Source organism: Aptenodytes forsteri, unplaced genomic scaffold (assembly GCF_000699145.1).
Source record: "Aptenodytes forsteri isolate BGI_AS27 unplaced genomic scaffold, ASM69914v1 Scaffold111, whole genome shotgun sequence".
Classification (NCBI taxonomy): Eukaryota; Metazoa; Chordata; class Aves; order Sphenisciformes; family Spheniscidae; genus Aptenodytes; species Aptenodytes forsteri.
Genome location: NW_008794710.1, coordinates 1,338,872 through 1,360,319, shown reverse-complemented (window position 1 = coordinate 1,360,319; position 21,448 = coordinate 1,338,872). Strand labels below are relative to the sequence as shown.

Genomic DNA, 21,448 nt, shown 5'->3' with positions numbered 1-21,448 from the left:
TGAACCACCAAGTGAGCAAGTTGTTTTATTTCATATAAAATACCTGAACTACCAAGTGAGCAAGCAAGCCTAGGGATGAGGGCACTCTCCAGGCAATAGGAAACATGAATTTGACTCCTTAGCAGAAGGGGTTGTTCATGAAAAGCCTTATTTTTCTCTTATTTTGGGAGCAATCAATTCAGTTCACTTCAGGTTGCATTGCAGCGTTTCTTCACTGGTTCAGATCAAAGTCGAAGCAAAAGGAAAAGCCGGCTATTCAGACTGGCTCTGCTGCCAGCTTTTCAGACCAAGCTGACCGAAATGGAGTTTTCCAGGGTAGCGGTTCCTTTCCCGGGCAAGCTGGAGGTGATAGCATACTGGCTTCAGAATAAGATGACAGGCTTCAGGTAGGCTACTTTCCAAAACTTTATGTCCCACATGCACCTGGTGTGCACCACATGTCCTGTGCCAACACAATTTATTGCTGCATGGAAAGGATGGACCGGTGCTATGTGGTCAAGCATCTCAGCTAGATAAAACCATTCCACTGGCACGGCGCTGCTACAAGACTTTTCCTGGTGCAGCTTTGTAATGTAGACAAGGGCAAAATGGTAGAAGGCCAAGGGAAGGTGTTTCGCTGACCTGCTTAATTTTGTAGCACCCCACCCTCCACCGTAGCCCACTCTTCCCACAACATCTGCAACACAATCAGACAAGTAACAAGTGATAGAAAAGGTTTCTTTACATAGTTTGTGAGAGAAAGCATTTCCTTCACTCTTAGAGAGAGAATTCAAGTCCACTTTCCTCACCTTACCTGCAGCATGTCTTGTTCATGCCATGCCTAAACACTGTCCTGGTTCAGTCAGCAGAGAAAACCAGTATTAAGTCAAATATAGCTTAGGTCAAACTGGAGCACTGCATACTGGTTCTGTACTACAGGTAAGATGATGGCAATCAATTACCATTTCAAGCAAATCAGATGCAGTCTTGAAGGTCTTGGGGGAAAGATAATTTAGGTCTCCTTTGGCCAAAACTGAGGCAACTGCAATGTAAACAGTAAGTTTATTTTTACTGTGAGTTCTATTTAATTAAGACGGGTTATGGCATGCTATAGTATGCATATGCAGACACCTATACATTTAACACCCCTTGTAATCTAAGGCGGTTCCTTCTTTTACATGATGTCAACCTAAAAGACAATTTCTCTTGAGTTTCTGTGTTCTAAATTTTCAATCATTGAGCAACAGCACTGGAAAGCAGAGGAAGACGCTTACCCATCAATTCATTTCCTTTATTTCACAAGCTTTGAATTCAGAAATTGAACCACGACTAGTAGATCTTGATACGGTAGAGTAAGTAAAAATGCATGTGATTACAAAGGAAAAACTTTGTACAAAAAACTTTAAAAATCCGACGGCAACTTGGATTATCTGTAAGTACCAAAAATCTCATGCAGAAGGAGAGCACTACTGCCCAGGTGGAGAAATCCCTGCAGGGGTGGCAACGGCATTGGTATGTATAAATTATGGCTCTGTCTAAAATGGAAACAAGAAGGACACAGACTTGGAACATACTGAGTGGGAACAGACAGGTGCTACAGAGACGATTTGTCATTACGTGTCCCGATGATTTTCTGTGTCTGAGAGAAGTGCTTCTTGGGTTTATAATAAATTAAAGATGAAACAGAAGCTGCCTATACTACTCTACTGCATACTTTCAAGATGGCCATTTTCTTCCTTCATAAGTGTTTTTGGTGGTGTTTCTCAAATACGGACATTAATCTTGGCATTGTGTCTAGTCAATTGTTGGCAACGTGTTCTAAAGGGACTCACTCACAGAATGCAACTTGCATAAATAACTCAGTAACATGCATTAACTACTCTAATACAGCGAAAGGGTGCAAAGGAACCATCATTCAGTTACGAGACGAAGCTAAAACCTGTAGTCACTAAAGGGGCAATGGAAGCACCATGCTTTAAGGTGACTATGGCATGAAAGCACAATTGTGAGGCAAGTAGTTCCAAGCAAACACACCACACTATTATCACCTCTTCCTATACAAAAAAAAGAAAGACATTTCATTTTTTATTTCCATTAGTACCAGATAAAACCATGGGTTCGATAACACAGATATTGAAGGGAATGGACATTATTCCCATGATCCTTCATCCTCATGTTTCTGTCCATCATCATTTTTCAGCCAAGACTGGTAATATTAGAGCGACCACCAGGAGGTGCCACGATGCGGTGGCCAGTACGGCGTGGGTTATTGTCATCTATCTGAGCTCCTGCAACAACAGAAAATCAGGAAACAAAGCTATGAAAAGGAAAAAACCATCAGCGGTGAGATTTTACCTGGCTCGTTCCAGCTAAGTGCCCCTCACACCACCATCAGCTGGTTTCTTTTGAGCCAAATCCCTGACTGAAGTGCTAAACAGACCTTCAAGGCACATTTCTGTGCCTAGCTCCAGTTGTCTTCGATGAGAAGTGTAGGATTAAATGTTTGGGATCAGATTGATGCTCACCCTACATGGGGAACTGTTTTCCACTGGCTTGGAGAAGAGCCCATGCTGGAATGACAGCCTACAGACTGGGTTCCCTTTGCGAGATCAGACCCTGACAGAAAAAATTACTGTTATAGCTACAAAAAAACCTGAAAACGTATGCAGAGTGGATTTTTCAAACCTGCCTCATTGATTTAGAATACCTGTCCCTGCTGAGTCCATGGGTCAACAGTACAGTAAATCTGATGTTAGCAATCATAAATCTGTGAGGAAAGGAGCACTGAGCTGATGTAAACTCACACCCACTTCAAAATGCATTTTAAAATGTTGAAAGGTTAAGCTTCAGGTGACAGCAAGCTTTCTGCCAGGCTAAATACTGTCTGATCACACTCAGCTTCCTAAAGGCAATGTAAGACTACCATAAAAGCGTAGGATCATTTTAAGTGCTATCGTAGTCTCCGGTTCTGCTTAATTTCATAAGAACACAGTAACGTGCGTTTGCCTGATTCGGGTCAAATGCGTACCACTAGATGCCTTGGTAGTACCCAGATCCAGCAGTGGACTGTGAAACCACAGCTTTGGATGCTTATGAAAATCCCACTTATCGGTTATTATTATTATAGGTTAAATTTCTAAGCACTTTTTTTGCTTTATATAGCTCTATGTATCTGTATGTGCTCACCATGGCCCCAGGTGTATGGGCAAAAATATACTTCAACTCACTAGAAGGGTTTTTAAAATATTTGCTCTCCTTGGGCTTTCTTCCGGAAGTTTCATTTAGTTTCTAAAGACAGGATCTGTCAGGGAGGAAAACTCCACCATTGGCTCCCACAGGGGAGAAAATCCAGCGACTTTCATAACATCATAAGGAGCCACTTATTTACCAATTGGGCTGTAGACTTTTGAAGGATAAGGATTTGACACACTTGTAATTGTCTTCAGATGACAAGAATTATTTCCAACAACCCCAAAGGATGATTTTCCAGTCCGTTTCTTATGTACCATAGAAAATGTTTTGGGCACCAAGAGCGAAGAGGACAAGAACTACTCTAATCTGCATATGAATAGCTTTTGCACATGGTTTGCTGACCACGGACAAGACAGTTGAGGTTTCCATATCTAGCAGTTTCCGAAAGAAACTTTCTTTCTAGCAGCAAGAAAGAAATCCAAGATGTCTGAGCCACGTGGGTTGCACCAGACCCAAGTCCCATCAGCTGTAAATACCACCAAGGGGCCTCAGCCACATCAACCAGACACCTCAGCTAATTGTAATGGGCCAAGTAAATAATATTAAAAGACTGCATGCAGAGAAAAATTTTAGATTGCAAACATTTTGAATATTTGGCAATTTGTAAAATATTCCTAGGGAAAGAATGCATAAAAACAGATATATACCTACATATATATATGCAAGTATATGCATGTATGTGAGTATATAAAATCCTTTCATATTTGATTAAAGAAGTAATTATAATGGAAATTTATCACCAATAATCCATACTCGTGGCTTTAGAACATTTCTGATGAGTCAGGCTGACTTACCTGATAAGCTAAAATTGGACTGATGGAGGTTTCTGATTGGTGGGGGCTGGTTTTTGGCAGGGGAGGATTTAGTTGAGGGTGCAGGAGTTGCATATTTTGGTGTAGCTGGGATTTCATACACAGGCCCATCATACATTCCTCTGGAGACTCCTTGCAGTCCTCCCACCTAGATCAAGAGGAGAATAAAAATCGAGACACTGAATGTTCTGATAATGCTCCCTAATGATACTCCTGCCTATATGCAGAGACCACTGAGCACAGAGCTATATTCTGCATTAGCTGAATTAAAAACACATCTATACTCTCATCAAAGCTGCAGTCTGCTTTATATATAAAGGAAATTATAACATTTCCTCCCTCCGTTTTTATATATATAAAAATTATAAGAGAGAGATCCTTATTAGGCTTCCTTCACAGTCAATGGGGAGAAATGGGATTCGAAAGAACAACAGGTCTGACCTAAGATATTTATTTTAAGTAAGATCAGTCACCATCACCTCTTCTCTCTCCATTCAGAGGCTGTTCAGCAGGGTTGGTTCAGCTGCTGAATCCCACTTAGGTTGTTGCAAGACTGATACCCGCTATACTGATTGCAGCAATTTCACTCCTACCTGTATTTCCTCTGCTCCTCCCCTTCAGATATCTCATTATCTTCATTAGAACTCATTGAAAAGTGGTGGCAATTTTTAAATTAAAATTTCAAAAGTTTCCACTTCTTGTCATCAACTAGAAAAGCAATTATACGCTAGACTGTGGCATGGGACCCATCTTTCATTATTTGTCAATAGAGTATCTGTCATTTGAGCTCTGATTTCAGTTTGAGGTCTCCAGATTTTATCCCTGTACAGTTCCTATAAGGAATATGAGAAAAGACAATCAAAACAGCCTCATTGGCCTTAAAATCACAGGAATCTAGGACATAATGTTTTTAAAAAACAGTTCCAATTTTCAGGAAGAGCCTGAAGCCACTGAATCGCAGAATCCAAAGCTCATCAAGATCAGAAATCTGTGGCTTACAAGATTATTGTTTCAGAGCCATTTCCCCAACAGGTTAACAGTGAAATTAAAATACCGTATAGGAAGGACACTATTCACAGGGCTTTGATCCAGCTCTTACAGAAATCAATGCATTTTCCTTGCTTTTGGTTACGGGGACATCAGGCTCAGAAGAGCCACCGTCTCACAGGCTGAGCCAAAACCAATGCCCAGAAGAGAGCAGCTCTCGATCACAGCAATGAATCCATCTTCCAGGGACCCACAAAGGCAGGAATTTATACTGCTATCCATGCTCCAGGGATAAATTTATACTGCTATCCTGTGCCAGTTACAGCTTTGCAGCCCCTTGTTTGACATGTTTTTTCTATAATCCTTTGTCGTGCACTGACATATTCATATGGTGGCTGATATGACCATCATTGGGGTTTTCTAAATATTTCCAATCAATAAAATTCAATAGTGGGAAAAGAAATGCGGACATGAATCTGCTGTCCCTTCCTCTCAGCAGGCAGCAGAGGGAGCTGCAAAAGCAAAAATATTAGTCCCTTTCCTCATCCTTTTGTAGATCTTTCCTAAGTATCTAAAAATCAAAGGTCTTTCCCAAAATCCAGGCCCGCTTGCAAGATGCAGGTTACTTAGCACAGTTACTTTTGTGCAAACTCCTGGTATAAGACACCACTCTCTGATACTTGTTTTTAAAGTGTTGTTTTCAGTATTTAAATGACATCGTCACTAATTTATATAGCACTCCCACGTGCTAAACGCTTGAGAGGCGAGCGTGAAGAGAAAGCCCATGTCATCTAAGTGGATAATGTAAAAAAAGTGCAATACTGATTGGTATTTTGCAAAACTTTTGCAGGTGCATTTGATTTTTACAGTGCCTTTTCTCGTTAGAAGTGCAGACCTTTTGCATCCCACAGCTTGACAGAATTTGTATAACAAATGATGAAAGATAAAACACTATCAACCTGCTCGTAGTCTTAATTTCAGTTGCCGTCCTCACAGGCTATGATATGTGCTTGGTTGAAGAAAATATGAGTTTCAGTCCATTTGTCTTGTTGCCTGTCCTCACACAGTGACTTTCTTGCTCAGTGGCAAGAAGCGATTTCCAAATAACCCTGAACGAACTAGTGCTAAGCCAATTGGTTTTCAACAGGGGAGCACTGATACAATTCAAAACCAGAAGGGACCCAGCCTTAATCTTGGTCATTTCCCAAGCTTTTTATTAAACACAAGAGAAAAGTTTTCTGAGCTGTGAATGCTGCTAATACTCAGCTCAGCAAATGTACCAACAACAGGTCAGAGATGCCAAATATAATGAAGTATCTCTGGCTTACATGCTTTTCTTCTCTGCGGTGTGGCAGTTCAGTATGCAAAGCTCAGTAACAATTTAAAATTCTGTTTTTCTTCCAGCTAACCCTCCTCCCAAAGAAGCTTTATCTTTTTCCTGAATTTTAACTAAAAGTAAATTCTATCACTATTCCACCTCCCTTCAAAAGCCTGCACAGCTGGACAGAAGGCAATTATGCCCAACTGGCAATTATATGCTCTACCCACTGAAGTTCACAGTGTAATTATATTACATCAGTTCACACTTGCAGAGGAACCAGTTTTGTGGTCGTTTTTTAAACAAGTCATATATAGTCCATCTGATACGGACTCACATTTGCACAATAATAATAAAAACCATGTGCTACTGTGGTTCCGAGAGGGTATGGCTAGAAAGAAGATTAAATAATATCTGACATTACCTTATTCCTGATTTTGATGCGTTGGTAAAGATATTCAGGGAAAGGTTTGCGAGGGATGAAGCGGCCCATTCCCTTATTTACGTGCAGATTTCCGTCTTCAAACACAATCTTCCCTTGGCTTATGACCACAAGCGGGGCACCATGGCACTCCATTCCTTCAAAGATGTTGTACTCAACGGCCTGGGGATCAACCAACATATTCACCGCAAGTTCGGTACAAGATCTCTTTCAGTTCGTAACTTATAATCTGTATTTGTAGTCATATTTTTAGACAACTGCCATTAGGACACGTATAAAATTGTTTTGTCTGAAGGAAAAGCAATGCCTTACGATATGAGATGATTTAAAACAATCTCTCTGATCAGACTTTCCTGGATCAGACTTTTCCTTTCCATTGCCCACTTTCCATCAGGGCTTTATCTCATTTGTTTTTGAGGACTTTCCGTATTTATCCAAAGTCTCTAGAAGCGCGATAGCCTTAATAAGAAGGAAAACTGTGACTTGGCTGCCAGATACCCAGAGGACGTGGTCCCACCATGCATGTGCTGTCACTGTATAAGGGAACTTCAAAGGCACCAGCACACATATTTCTGTCTGGAAAAGGCCAGAAAGAACCAGGAGAGCCTGAATCTAAATGGGAATGACTGTCAAAGGCCAGGTGTTTATTACTTTCTTGAAAATACAGAGAGATCCCAAGACAGAGAAATAAAAACTGAATCACCTAAACTTACTTTTTAAAGGTTTCTAAAGGTTTATTCCTTTTTAATATAAGCCATATTACTGGATTTCCAGTAAAACGTTTGGAAGAATTCCTCAATATAAAAGACCAAAGCACCAAACAGTAAGATAACAACTTTGAAATACACAATACATAAGATAAAAGCTGTCACACCCAAAATCAAAGCAACTGTGAGTCACCGGTACTCTGCGCTAACGGCAAAGCTTTGGAATGAAATAGAAAATCCCAGCCGTGAAGCTGCTCAGAGCTGTATTATCAAAATATTTAATCATCTGTCATAATTTAGAATACTGTTGATTTAATCGTGCAATTTATAATATCAGGTGCTTTTCAGGTAAGCAGAAAAGTGAGATGGTTTTAAATTTATCATCACAGCTTTACTAACCTCAGCTGCAGACCTGATTCACACCTATTTACAGACCTGCCACAAGCATGCAAAAATAGTGCAATGGTATATGCAGAGAGAAAAGAAATACTTCCTGCTCCCAGTGCTTCCAATGCAAAATTTCAATACTTTCATCTTCTGAGACATTTACCCATTTCAGAATAGGAGTAGGCAGTTACCCCACTCCTCTATATCCCGTATATTTGGTGTTCACATGAATTACATCAACATTTGAAAAGCAACAGTGACATTTCTTTTTTCTTGCTGGTTTTCCTTTTCTCCTTACCGATTTATGGCTTTTAGCTGTTATGGTCTTCACCTTATCAGGGTCCCAAATAATCACATCGGCGTCTGATCCTACAGCAATCCGTCCTTTTCTTGGATACAGATTAAAGATTTTGGCAGCATTGGTACTGGTGACAGCTACAAACTGGCTCTCGTCCATCTTACCTGTGGCCTAAAAACAACGTGACTTGAGCACAATAAGCTTGTAAAATGGGAATTTACTATGTAGAGTGCCGAACGATCAGGGAGATACGGGGAGGCATGTGGTTCATACATATGGTGATGTTGCATGAAACACAGGTTTTATCAAGCAGGACTTTATACAAGGCACGTTACTTGGGAGTTTCAAATAAGTGAATGTGTTATTCCTGGCACCCAAAGAGCAGCCAATAAAACCTTAATGCAGATGATCAGGTTGCTCAGTTATCTAAGATCCCTTTCTCTACACACTGATGCCTAAGTGTGTTTTGTTGCTAGCCCTAGCAATTTCCATTTAAATGTTTTAACGATTTTAAAACAGAGAAACTTACATGAGTATTATGAGAAAAGATCAAGATTCAGACTCTTTTAGAAACATTTCTTGCAAATTACGTCCATTCTACTATTAGTATTACCAAACCTATACATCTAAGTAATACGACCCCAATTATAAAGTCCTTGCCTGGAGAAATGTCACCACCAATTGAACTTTTTATACAGTCAGTGATGGCTTAATAGCAGCTGTACACAACAGCATTTTGATTTCTCAGTCGAGTATTTTGGGGTCTTCCCTGGCAATAAGCAAGAACAATGTTCCAAGGAAAAACAACAGTGCCAAACTTTTTAATATTAAATAAACACTTTTTTCCTGCCTGGTAAAACATAAGATCTGCAAAATACAAGCTACTCAGTGGTGCAGGACTGAATGTTACCACCTGTAAATCCCATGTTGCAGCCCTTGCTGCAGCTCCTTCCCTTTGTGGGAATAACGAAAGGGAAGTATCACTGGCTGGCTGCGCTTTGCCTGCTTCCCCGCTTTGCTCCTACACGGCAGATACCTGAAGCTGCTTCTGTGCTTGGAATCTCGATAGCGGTCCCTGAAGAAAGTGGTTATTAAACACAGTCTGGGAGAAGTGCTCATGAGAGCATTGTAAATAGTACCACTTCCCAGTTTGCAATATGCATTCGAGCGCAATGCAATATAAGGTAATTGTGTGTGTGTGTGTGTTCATGGGTGTGTATGGACACACGGACAATGGAGGGAGAATTTCATTATCTATTAGGATCCATGGAACCATCAAAAAATTGCTAACTTATACCGGCACCCCACCACAAAATATGCCAGTATGAATTACATGCAATGTTCTCCTTCAAAGCATTTTATCGTCTAGCCGCAGGCTCGGCTGCCATCCATTTGTAATTTCTCAAAAATGATGAGACACTTCCCAAATTCAAACAATCCATTCATCACATTTATATAGGGTCCACTTCAAAATCATTAAACTGCTCCAGATCCTGCATCTCTGAGAAGCATCCACTCTGACACAACTGGAAAATTGAGCAGTGGAGTCTGTGAAGCCTCAGGTCTAATAAAAAACGATAGTGTTGCAGTGTCAAAAGTGAAACACAGCCCTGAGTTTATAAAACTGGAGAAGGTTTTTGAAATAAACAATTCACCTCGTAGTAGCGCTCTCTCAGGGAATTCTCAGAAATATATTAGAAAGTCACTTAAGTACTGGCCAAGAGTCTCCGGGCTTTCATTATTCAGCCAACACTCAATTTCTTTTTAGTTCATAAAAGCAAGTAATTACTTACTACAGCCTTGTCCCAGACAACAGTCATTCTTTCCTCAATTCCATTGACCCCTTCAGGAATCATAGTGAAGTTGTCCTTTCCAATGGCTTTCTGGGCAGTGCTATACGGGCAGTGTCCACTTCCCGTCACCTGCAGGTCCCCACTGCGGAGTTAACACACAGAAGGTTTAGACCAGGCATCACCAAGGTTACCTTGGTCCCAGACTAGCTGTGAATGGACCTTTCAAGCCTACACACCAGAGGCATAGGCTGTAAATCATGTCAGTAGCCTTTACGTGTTGGCTACAGATCACTGAAGAGCGACAATGGCATTGGACAATCTCCACTTTCCCCCAGGAGCACCCTGAACTCCCAGATCACAACCCTCTCGGGTTTCAGGCTGCTTATCAACAGAGATCAGGCACAAGCCCACTAACCAGGACAAAGGATTACTCTAGGATTAAGGAAATGATCGGAAGCTTGTATGAAATGTCTGCCACTGAAGATAAATTAATTCGCAACCATGTTGAAAAATAATGGCAAATTTTACAATGCAAGTCATGAGCATCAAGCTTGTTTCCCTGCATTTCTCCCCTGCACATATTTTTCTTGCAATTCTTACACAAATATTTCTTGTCTGACCTTCCAAAGCAGAACATGAAAATAAAAAAGGAAAGTTTTTTATCAGGTAGTCTTCTAATGAAACAAAGAAAGGCATAGTGCAAGTCAAATATGTGCTCTGGATTTATCTAACTTAAAGGTCTTACACAGAAAAAAGCATGGAGTAAAACACAAAAAGAGCTACCAAATAATAATGCTGTCATTTAAGAAGTTGTTTCTTTAGCCTAGAGAAAATCTTTTTGCAGAGAGCAGAACTAGATCACAGCTGCTCTCGGGAATAAGGAGGAAGAACATAACCAATATGCAGAATCGTGCAAAAACAGAAAGACAAAAAAGAAGATAGGTTCTTCAATATCCACAGGAAACAGGTGATATTTTTAGGTCTTGATTAAGCTTACAGGAGTCAAGCACATTAAAACACACTACGATTTCTCTTCTATCACTCCAGAAGGACGATGTCCCCAAGAACCTGCCATCCTTTTCTTCAACCTATTATGTAAGTTCCAGCTCTGAAACATCTGAATGATTCTGGTCCACAAATTCAGATTCCAGCAAGCTAACAAATAGCCACGTACAGAGGAAAGAAGTGTCACACATCAGTAATTCTAATGCCATTTTCTGGGCTGCCAGCCCCAATGATTGCTGACAGTCAGAGAAGAACCTTTGGCCTCTTTTCTGGTTCTTCACCATGCTCACATCCATCCGTCCATTTTTTAGCAGAAGCCAAACCCATGTATTTAATAGTGAAAAGGCAGCTATGTTTTAGCTATTCCTGATTATTAATGACTGTCTGGTGTTACTCCATAGGATTAAACAAAATCTATCAGTTAAACATTCATTTATTCTAACACAACAATAAAGTCAGAAGATTGCAATGCCATTTCTTCCTTTTTGTTGCTCTTCTGTCAGCTAAGTTTCTTGTGGCTTACCCTCTCTCTCTTTTCTGCACTCTGATGAATACAACCATGAAAACATGAATGTCACAGCCAGGCCCTGTATCACTGCCCATTTCCCTGAGGTTATGTTGCGCTTCTTACACCATGCTATTAATTCCTACACCTGAAAGATGAAAAGGAGTTGCTTCCTCTGAACTCTGTTTTCCTTCTCCTCTGACATTTAATGACATTTAATGACATGCACTGCACTCCCCTGCCTAGTCAACAGAAGACTTCTGCAGCTGAAGCATGCAGCTCAAGAGCCACCTAACACCTCCGGGTTAACCACACGGGCACTCCTACTGTCTAGATATATTCCACTGTCAAATTGGGGATGAGCATCAGATCAGCTGACAAAATGACAGACAAGAAGGGATCACCATGGAAAACATCTCCAAAAGAGGGAGTGGTGGGAATTAACAGTGGACATATGTGTATCTTTAAATGCCACATCAATACCTTGTCGTCTTATTCTTCACCATAAACAAGGCTTTTCACGGCAGATTACGTATTCCATGAAGCACCAAGATCTCACATCTCTAGTTCAGAAGAGATGGCATATCACAGCGTCAATAACACAGCAGTGCACCATGGAAGATGAAAGCTACCTCAGGTGCATGGCCCATAGATGAAACAAGGACCAAATCTCATGAGGCAAATCCAATCTGTAAACCCCATGAGACGTGCTAGATTTTTACACATTCAACTTTTCAAAGTGAAAAATCAACACTTTCTGTGGAAAACAGCACAAGCAGTATGCTGCGTGCTTGCAGAGGAAGAATGTTGTAAGGATTTTTTAATCAATGTAAAATATTGGTCTCCTGATGAACAGTGCAATAGAAAAGTGAGATACTGTCTTTACCATCATCCTTGCATAAAATTCCCCACAAATGCACAGCAGACTGATAAAATATACAGTTCTTTTTTCAGTTTCACAGTATAGATTTAAAGTATTAAAACTGAAAGCTGGCTAAGCTGCTGTCATTTAAGATCTAGGACTTTAAGCCACTAGAAAAAAAAAAGCCATTTTTGCATGTTTGGAGGATAATGAAAACTTCTGTGACTCCTCAGTTTGTCTTTCTGATGTTAGTGTTAAAAAAAGTCATTATTTGGATTCCAGTTCTAAAAATTCTCTTGCTATTTTAGCTAATCTGTTTTGACCCACATACTATTATTTTGGGACTCTCTTCTAGAAAACATATAGCCACGCCGGATAGAGTAAAGAGCCAAACATTTTGATACACATTCACATGTGCTGGCTAAGAGCCTTACCCTCACACAATGAGGTTCACTCTTTATAGTGCTAACAGTGCCCGATCAGACCAGAAAAGTCATTTTTCTTCCTTGTTTTAAGGAACAGAAAGCTCAATTATGGAAAATCATTTCTGCCACCAGACCATCACAACAGAACAAATTCCTGCGTATTCTTACCAGAAACGCATGTAACTCAGAGCTCAACTGTGCATTCATGGATAGTGCTATGAATGCAGCATCGTTAAGGCAGCTGAGTTAAAACCCGGGTTTGGGGGACTGCACAGCCTGACCCGCCGTGTACAAGGAGAGATGTGCGCACCGCAGCAGCGGCACTGATTGATGGCAACTTCCCTTCACACATATGTCCCCATCCACCTAAAGGGCAGCTCTGCCCAAGCCTGAATTACACATGTAGGGCCTTGTATTACCAACCACGCTGGCACTGCCTGCCATACAGCCTGCCAGTTAGTCATGTGGAAAACTAACCTCAGGGGGAAATGTTTTCTGAAGAGCAATGGGTCACTTTTAGGGTTGAAATTCTACTGCTCTGTCTAAAGCATTGGAAACCCTAGAAAGCGTAGGCAGCAGGTGAGATGAGTGCCACCACATGGCGTTAAATAAGGTTTTGAATGGTAAGCTGGGTTCCTCACTCCAGCACTAGCAATCTGTCCTGGTGGGACTTCAGCTGTGAATGTCCCTATCATTTCAAAGCAGATGATCTTTTGCTTAAGCTAAAGAAGACCCACAGCTGGATACAGGCAGGAAATACTTTCAGGGATAAGTTTACGGTCTGGGTTGCTGGCAAGGCATTGCTGATGTCTTCTTTTCTATATGAGAAAGACACTTCTCCCTCTGCTGTCCACATTCCTTTCATCTCTCTAGTGATAACCCTCTCCCTACCAACCTGAAGAGAGTCGGCCCATACCCCTATCCTGTCAAGTGATGGCCTCCAGTCACCAGCCTGTCTCCACCTGAGTCCCTGGCAGTCTCCTTTGTAATCCACTCTGGTCTCTTTCTCCTGCCTGACATACCTTCTCTATATGTACCACTTATCTTTGCCGACTTACAGCTTGAGGACCCTGGAACCTATAAAGACACAAGGCAAGCTAAAAGTAAAAACACGGCTGCAAGAACTAAACACAAGTAAACTTCTATGATTTTGGTCCGTCCCAGATGAAGGCAAACTACCAAGTCAGAAGTTTGCAATACACAGGGGTTAAAACCACTGAACTCTGCTACAAACACTTAGAGTTTAGTTTAGGACAGCCTAATTCTCAAAAGTGCTCACAGCTTACAGCCCTGCTCCAGCTTTGGCAAAAATTGCACCAGGAAGGTTTTCTCGGTTCCAGGTATCTCTGCATTCAGGGACAACGCCGATTTCAGGAGCTGTGCTTGCCAGATATGACCGGGGGCTTAAAACTGAGTCTATTCTCACAGATGGGGATCTATCCAGCAGGCTGTTGCTTATGCTGGATGGTGAGGATGCCATCCAATCATATATTAACAATTTGGCTGGAGAAAACAGAGAACTAGGGAGAAAACCCATTTGAAGTCCTGGGCTAAAGACTATCTAGCTGTACAACTAGGAATCACTTGAAAAGCAGAAAGAAAAAGAACTCATTCCTGAAGAACCAGCAGTTACTTCTCTAACAGGCTAACCAGGAGCTGGAGAGTCCATGCCTGCTCACCTGACTGACAGCCTAAACACAGGGATATAACCATCCCTGGTTTTCTATGGGCCCTTCTCTGCTGTTTCGTGTATGAGACTAGTCTAAAGGAAACTGAGCTGATCCCTAGATGCTCCATCCCATGTGGTTTTTGCACTTGCCTGACCATCAGCCTGTAAAAAAAATGAAGGTCTTACCAAGCCAAGAGCGAATTTAAGTGATCTGGAGTGGTAGGATCAGGGCTCAGAGGTGGCGAGGTCACAAAAGCTGCAGCCTTGGCCCAGTTTTTGCTCCAGTAATGTGTCCCATCTGTCCCCAAGCTGGCAGTGATCGGCTCTCCAAAAACAAGGGGACCTTGGGGAAAGCAAAGATATACAGGAACTGATTACAATCCACCCTCTCTTCAGCACATTATACTGCTTGCTGCATGCAGCCATGTATAATTTACGCATTGTTACATGGCCAGCGTAGCTCCCAGAGAATTAAGCAGTCCTGGCTTTGTCCGTTTGATAAAAAATTAATCAGGAGGCTCTCTGAGCTACACATGCTTTTGATCAGCATATTTACAAAGCTCCCTTTCTAATCCAGAAGGAGACAATTCAGATCAGGTTTTAATTTGTACTGTTTTAATCACAGCCATGTTCTCTACGTTGCTCTGCTTCGGAGTGCATTTAGGTGGAGGATGGGCTCCAGCAGACAGATGCCTTTTTACTACTCCCAGGTTGGGCACAGCATCAGCAGATACAGCATATGGTCCCCAGCACCATACTCCAAGTCTCCAAGAATACAGATATCAAGACGATATTTTGCTCTTTGGCTTTTCCATATTGCTCACACGCTTTGTAGCATCAACCAGCAGAACAATCCTGACTTGCAAATGCAGCTTTGAAAGTGGCTGCCACCAGGCTCACAAGTCCCTTTTGGGTGCTTTGTAACCTGGATCCCTCCACGGCCCCAGCAAGCAGTGTCAACCCGCAGATGTCCCCAGTGCACATCTGACAGGGTCAGCCTCCAGCAGCGAGCCCAGGAGCAAGCACCAGGCATCTCTAACAGCAGGCTCACCGCCCAAGCCACTCCTCAGAGGGTAATACCCTGAAATACCCCCAAAAGGCACAGATGATGTGCTAGACCCTGTTAGGAAGAAAATATCTCCCTCCCATGAACAGAGATCCAGCAGTCTAAGGGAAAGGTAAAAGGGAAGACAGGATAAAGAAGAGTTACAACACAATCTTCAAGGGGACAATTTGTGGGGACAGTTTCTCAATCGAAAAATGTAGAAGGATTTCCCTTCATCTTTCCCAGCCATAAATATTTAGGGTCTGTGATGGCGTTACCATTCTTTGGTAACTGCTCCCTAGATCTTGTGATTTGGGTCAAGATGTACAGGTTTTTCCACTGAGCTTCTATTCAACAAAAAAGCGAGTTTGTGGGAGAAAAGGAAGTCTCTTACCTTTCTTTCTGGCCAGTGCAATGATATCAGCCGCACTCTTGCTCATCACCTTGGTGATGTACACTGGGCAGTTTATTCGACTGGCAATGGTGATGGCACGGAAAACTGCTTCTGCTTCAAGCTGAGGAAAACAAGGAGGAAAAAGTTAACTGCAAAAGCAGACTGAAGAAAAAATGAACTGGAGGACTGAGCCATATTTCTCACTGTTTAGCAACAACTCTTCAGGGGTTGATTCTGCTTTTTCCATAGAGAAAGACACAGTGCTGGGAAACAGGGAGCTAACCCAACCTCAGTCACTTCGCGTTAGGAGTAACCACAGCCAGGCTGTACTCGCTAATGGGGGGTACAGCTGCACCAGCACAAATACAGCTCCCTGGCTCCCTGCACCCCAGGAAAGGTCACGTCCAAGCAGCTGATGGGTCTCCTCCTTACCTCCCTCCCACCTTTCTGCTTCAGACTTCTACCTTGCAGTTGGAAGGAGAACGAAGCAAGGAAACATTGCCCTAGCTCGGAGACAACCTCCGAGCTGTCCCTGGCAGCTTACCCTATGCAATCTTTACATAAGGATAAGATAACAGTGAATGTAAAGTATTCTCAAACAGCAGCTTCAGCACTATGGACTGAATTTAGCCCATAATCCATAAAAGCCTTTGAAGCATCGCCCAGTATGTCCCCTCTGTCAGCAAGCGTAAGGGCAATCTCCTCCCAGGGAGCCATCTGGGACGTAGGCACACGAAACAGTCATCTTCAGACAGAGCAGCAGTGTTTTCCAGGGGCTCTGGAGACTCCTTTTCCCACTCATCAGTTTTATACCTCCTTCCCAGATGGACTCACAGTATCGGCATTTAATACCTAAAACTCCTAAAAGTCCATTTCAGTGACTGAAAATACTGACTCGTTGGTACAGAAATTTCTCTCCAAGAGTTGTGCTAGAAAAGTTGAGCAATTTAGCCTTCCAAAACGACATGGCTTAATTCTTCACAGTTTTGTAAAATATTTTTTTCTTAAATCAGACTGTCACTTCAGGTTTTCCTAGGACTTTAATCACAACATTTGCTCTGGAAGCCCCAAACGCACCTGCAGAAGACCAGGGAAGGAGGCAGGACCTCTGTACCTCAGCGCTGGGGCTGAGATGGTCAAATGCACAGTCAGAAAGACGCAATATTCCTTTCTGGAAACTGCAAATGCAGATTTTCCTTAGGCCCTTGTTCTCATTAAAAGGAAATGACTCCATTCTTTTAGAATAATTTAGGTGGAAGTTAAACAGCAAAATGAAAAAGTACATAAACAGTTCAATAGAAGAATGTGACCGATTAAGCCGATTCCTTTGCCTTGGGGAGAGGTTATACAAAGATCTGCAAACCACAACAATCTCTTCAAGTTTAGCCTCAAATCCCCAGGGCCTTGTCTCTTTAGTCTTCAAGGAAAACAGTCACCTCCCACTACCGCCCTCCATCATCCCATTAACGGTCTGAACTGTGTACATTAAGGGACATCCACGTCTCCACCTTTTCCTTATCATTAAAGAAACGCTTTCCATATGCCTGAGACGATCCTTGCCAGATCTTTTATTAGAAGAGAGTTGCATAAGCTGAGCTGCCTGGCAGCATCTTTCCATTCTCACATATTTGCATTTCTACAGCCTGCATTTCTACTACAAATGTATCTGCCGGCATAAACGTACATTTATATGTGGGCATATGCACATGCATGGTATATACATATATATATGCATGTATATACATACACATGCATCTTATAGGAGGTTTTCAGCCAAAGCATTTTAATGAATGCAGTTACTCCAAAGCCTAACCCACAAGCTGCACTGCTGATTTTTACCCTGATAAGCCCATACTTTTGTCATCATGAATCAAATCATAAGGGTCACACTCAAAAATACATGCACGCCCGTGCCCGGGGCAGCAGGGGCTGTGACTCCTGAGTGTACAAGGACCGAGGGAACGCACCTGCTGCAGCAGCAAAAGAGTATTTCAGGCTAACAAACAGGCTGAAGGGGACCTGGACTTTTCAAGGCTTTGAATAATACTGGAAGAGGCCGTGGGAGAAGCAGACTGTTGCCCTTCCCCACGCATCCATCTATCATCTGCACATACAGAAGCCAAGCTCCGATACCACATGCTCGACAACATATTTCCATGAACGACAAAATGAGTGAAGTCTCTTACCTCCTCGGGCCTGCTCAGGGCATGTCCCTCGGGTCCGGTGATTCCCATCTCCAGGATACGCTTTTGTTCCTACAACACAAGAGGTAAATGCTGACAACCGCTCCAGGATGAGACCCTTGCACCAGGCATCCTCTGGCGGATTACCAGCCATATTGTCTGACTGCCCCTTTTTTGTCTGTGTAAATGCAGCTGCATAAGCCTGCTGCCAGGGGAGGAGGACTGAAAACACTGGCTATAAACTGGTCCCATGCCACGCCGGCATCTGCTCCACTCAGCCAGCGCAGATTTCAGGGGAAGGTTTGTCGCTGCAGTGCGATAGAGCATATTTGTGCCTCGAGCCATTGGGCTGCACCATCGGAAATCTCCTCTGCTCTCTAGACACCAACCCAGGGAACAGGTTTCAATCAATATACTAAATAGTAATTATGGATATTTCCAGCCTGCGATTCTTTCTTCACTCGCACAAGTTCCTCTCTGGCTGCAATCCATGAAGCGCTGTTATCTTTGTTAAACTTTCAGCCTTGCTGACACTTCACCAGATAAAGTCTTGCCTTTGGCATCCAGTTTTCCTTAACACTTTTTCCCTACAGAGTGAATCACTAAAATTATGTTTTCACGAAAGCAAAACAGTGCCCTCCAGTTGTGAGGGGACTGTGCCCACACCAAAAAGCCCATCTTAGGACCAATGGGGGTTTGTCAGAAAAAAATCTGTGCCTATCAAGCTTCACAGCAGTGAGATAATTTTTTTAAAATAGACGAAAAGCTTCACCTATCTTTTAATTTAAGGTCAAGCAGTAGTATTGGAATAAATTTTCCTTTTTGTAGAAAATGGTGGTCAACCACTTCTGATCTGAGGTTGATCCAGGTCTGCCAGCAGAGCAGAAGTGGGACCAGAACTGTTGACGTACCTCCAACCCTGGCCTGCCCTGCTCACAGGTCTTAATGAGCCAAGTTCAACACATGTAATGACTCTGTGATACAGACAAATGTCCCCTAGAGACCAGGATGAAGTTACCGAACATACTTTACTGTGTCATCTAATAAATATTTGATCCCAGGTCCCCGAGGGTGAAAAGCGCACGTTACCAATATACTGCGGCAAAACCTGAGCAAGTTAATATTCACATATACTTTTGCCTTTGCTGCAATCAATCAAGGCTGAAGAGGCATTAATAGGAATGTATTAATCTGACTCTGTAATTACGATTATTTTGGTTAGAAAATCATAACGTTTCATAGGTATTCTTAAAAATAGCTGTTCTACATCATTAATGCAACAGCTCTGAATAGTGCCAGTTAAAGATTTCAGATAATTAAAATACAACAAAAAATAAAGTTGCAACCATATAACACAAAAAAGAGCAAGATGGCAAAGAACGGAACACAAAGGATAGCTTTGCATCTTGAAGGAAGTCATAAAATCAGATCATATGATAAAATTACCCACTGTAAGAGGATTTGATAGTGCTAGTAAGATAGAATATTTGTTTGATAAAATCAAATTTGGATTTTCACACAGAATAGTCCTGCAAAACCTCCCTGCAGGCAGCTTTCTTTTCACTATCCAAATAATCCTTCTAAATAAAAGCATAAGGAAAGACTGATTTTATGAGACATGGCAATGGCAAAGAAATATGTTGATGTGTAACATAATTTACATTTCTTTACTACTTCCTCTTTACTTAATAATTTTTCTGTCCTGTATGTTCATATTCCATGGCTCTATATTAAAGCTGATCAAAGAAAAATGTAACTGAAATAGATTTGTATCAGAAATGCAATTCCACGAGTGCACCTTGATTTTAATGGGGAACATACCAAAACATCATGGGTGGCATTTGATTTGTTTCATTTTGCCATTCCTACAGTAATATTGACTTATTATGTTTCTTCTTCTTAATTTTCGTTCTACTGGATATTTTATACTGTAGTAAAACTATAAATTATATATTTTGGTAGTTTTAAATCATGCTAATCTTCATGGGGAATCATCTTTTTTTTCCTCTTGAATCCAAATGAGGGTTTTCACCTGGTTTCAGCGGGGGAAGGACACAACTGCACTGTATGTGCCTGTTGACTCCTCACTATTAGCTTTGACTCCTCACTATTAACTTTTGAGCCCAGTGGTTATTTTGGCCAAACTTGAAGGGAAAAGGGAAAGAAGGCTCTCAAAGGTGGTAAATTCCTACCAGGCAGATTAAGGACAGAATCCCACTGAAGGAAAAACAACAAAATAAATCCATGTGGGCAAGAGCCCTTACACACTGCCCAACCACTCAAACATTCACTTGAGGTTCTCCCTTAACCATGAGACAAGGTGGCTTCCCTAGTCCAGATCTCAAAGACAACTCGTTTTTAGCTATTGTAATTTCCCTGTCAGCTCTGCAGCCTAGTCCTTAGCGGATAAACCAGCAGCTAAAGAGCTCAGCAGATAAATCAGTCAGCTCACTCGGAGCCTCATGGACCTCAGAGGGGCTCTACGCACGTACACGGGATCAGAAGAGTAATACATCTCTGTAACAGCCTGTCCTGGTTTCAGCAGGGATAGAGTTAATTTCCTTCCTAGTAGCTGGTACAGTGCTGTGTTTTGGATTTAGGATGAGAACAAAGTTGATAACACACCGATGTTTTAGTTGTTGCTAAGCAGTGCTTACACTAGTCAAGGACTTTTCAGCTTCCCATGCTCTACCAGCTGAGAAGGCTGGAGGTGCACAAGAAGCTGGGAGGGGGCACAGCCAGGACAGCTGACCCAAACTGGCCAAAGGGATATTCCATACCATGTGACGTCATGCTCAGCATATAAAGCTGGGGAAGAAGGAGGAAGGGGGGACATTCGGAGTGATGGTGTTTGTCTTCCCAAGTAACCGTTACACGCGATGGAGCCCTGCTTTCCTGGAGATGGCTGAACACCTGCCTGCCCATGGGAAGGAGTGAATGAATTCCTTGTTTTGCTTTGCTTGTGTGCGCGGCTTTTGCTTTACCTATTAAACTGCCTTTATCTCAACTCACGAGTTTTCTCACTTTTCCCCTTCCAGTTCTCTCCCCCATCCCACTGGGGGGGAGTGAGAGAGCAGCTGTGTGGTGCTTAGTTGCCGGCTGAGGTTAAACCACGACACAGCCTTAAAAGATTAATCTGCCACAGATGTATAGAGTCATAACAATACTGACCCAAACCCAACCATTCTGCTTTATAGAAAGACCAGCAGGAGGTTTACTATCGACTGCTGTCCTTGGAATACCTCTGTTGCACAGGTCAGAGCTACAGCACACTCCAGTGTGAGGACAGTACCTACACAGGGGACCTGACCTGCAAAGAGTGCACTGGGGATCCAGGACATTTTAATGGAACATACTGAATTTGAGCCCAGTTTCCTGGTTCTGA

General features: G+C 42.2%; 1 protein-coding gene across 2 annotated transcripts in view; it reads right to left on the bottom strand.

Moving 5' to 3' along the window:
• Window positions 1-2,073: 2,073 nt before the first annotated feature.
• The window catches only part of CRMP1 (collapsin response mediator protein 1), a 50,984-nt gene continuing 31,609 nt past the window's right edge, over window positions 2,074-21,448 (bottom strand). For both annotated transcript variants that reach the window (XM_009273756.1, XM_009273757.1), the window contains 8 exons: window positions 18,067-18,135; window positions 15,881-16,001; window positions 14,628-14,784; window positions 9,976-10,117; window positions 8,183-8,353; window positions 6,773-6,952; window positions 4,026-4,191; window positions 2,074-2,267 (listed from right to left, as the gene is read on the bottom strand). In XM_009273756.1, coding sequence (XP_009272031.1) covers window positions 2,176-2,267; window positions 4,026-4,191; window positions 6,773-6,952; window positions 8,183-8,353; window positions 9,976-10,117; window positions 14,628-14,784; window positions 15,881-16,001; window positions 18,067-18,135 — 1,098 coding nt within the window. In that variant the 3' untranslated portion in view covers window positions 2,074-2,175. The remainder of the gene's footprint in view (window positions 2,268-4,025; window positions 4,192-6,772; window positions 6,953-8,182; window positions 8,354-9,975; window positions 10,118-14,627; window positions 14,785-15,880; window positions 16,002-18,066; window positions 18,136-21,448) is intronic.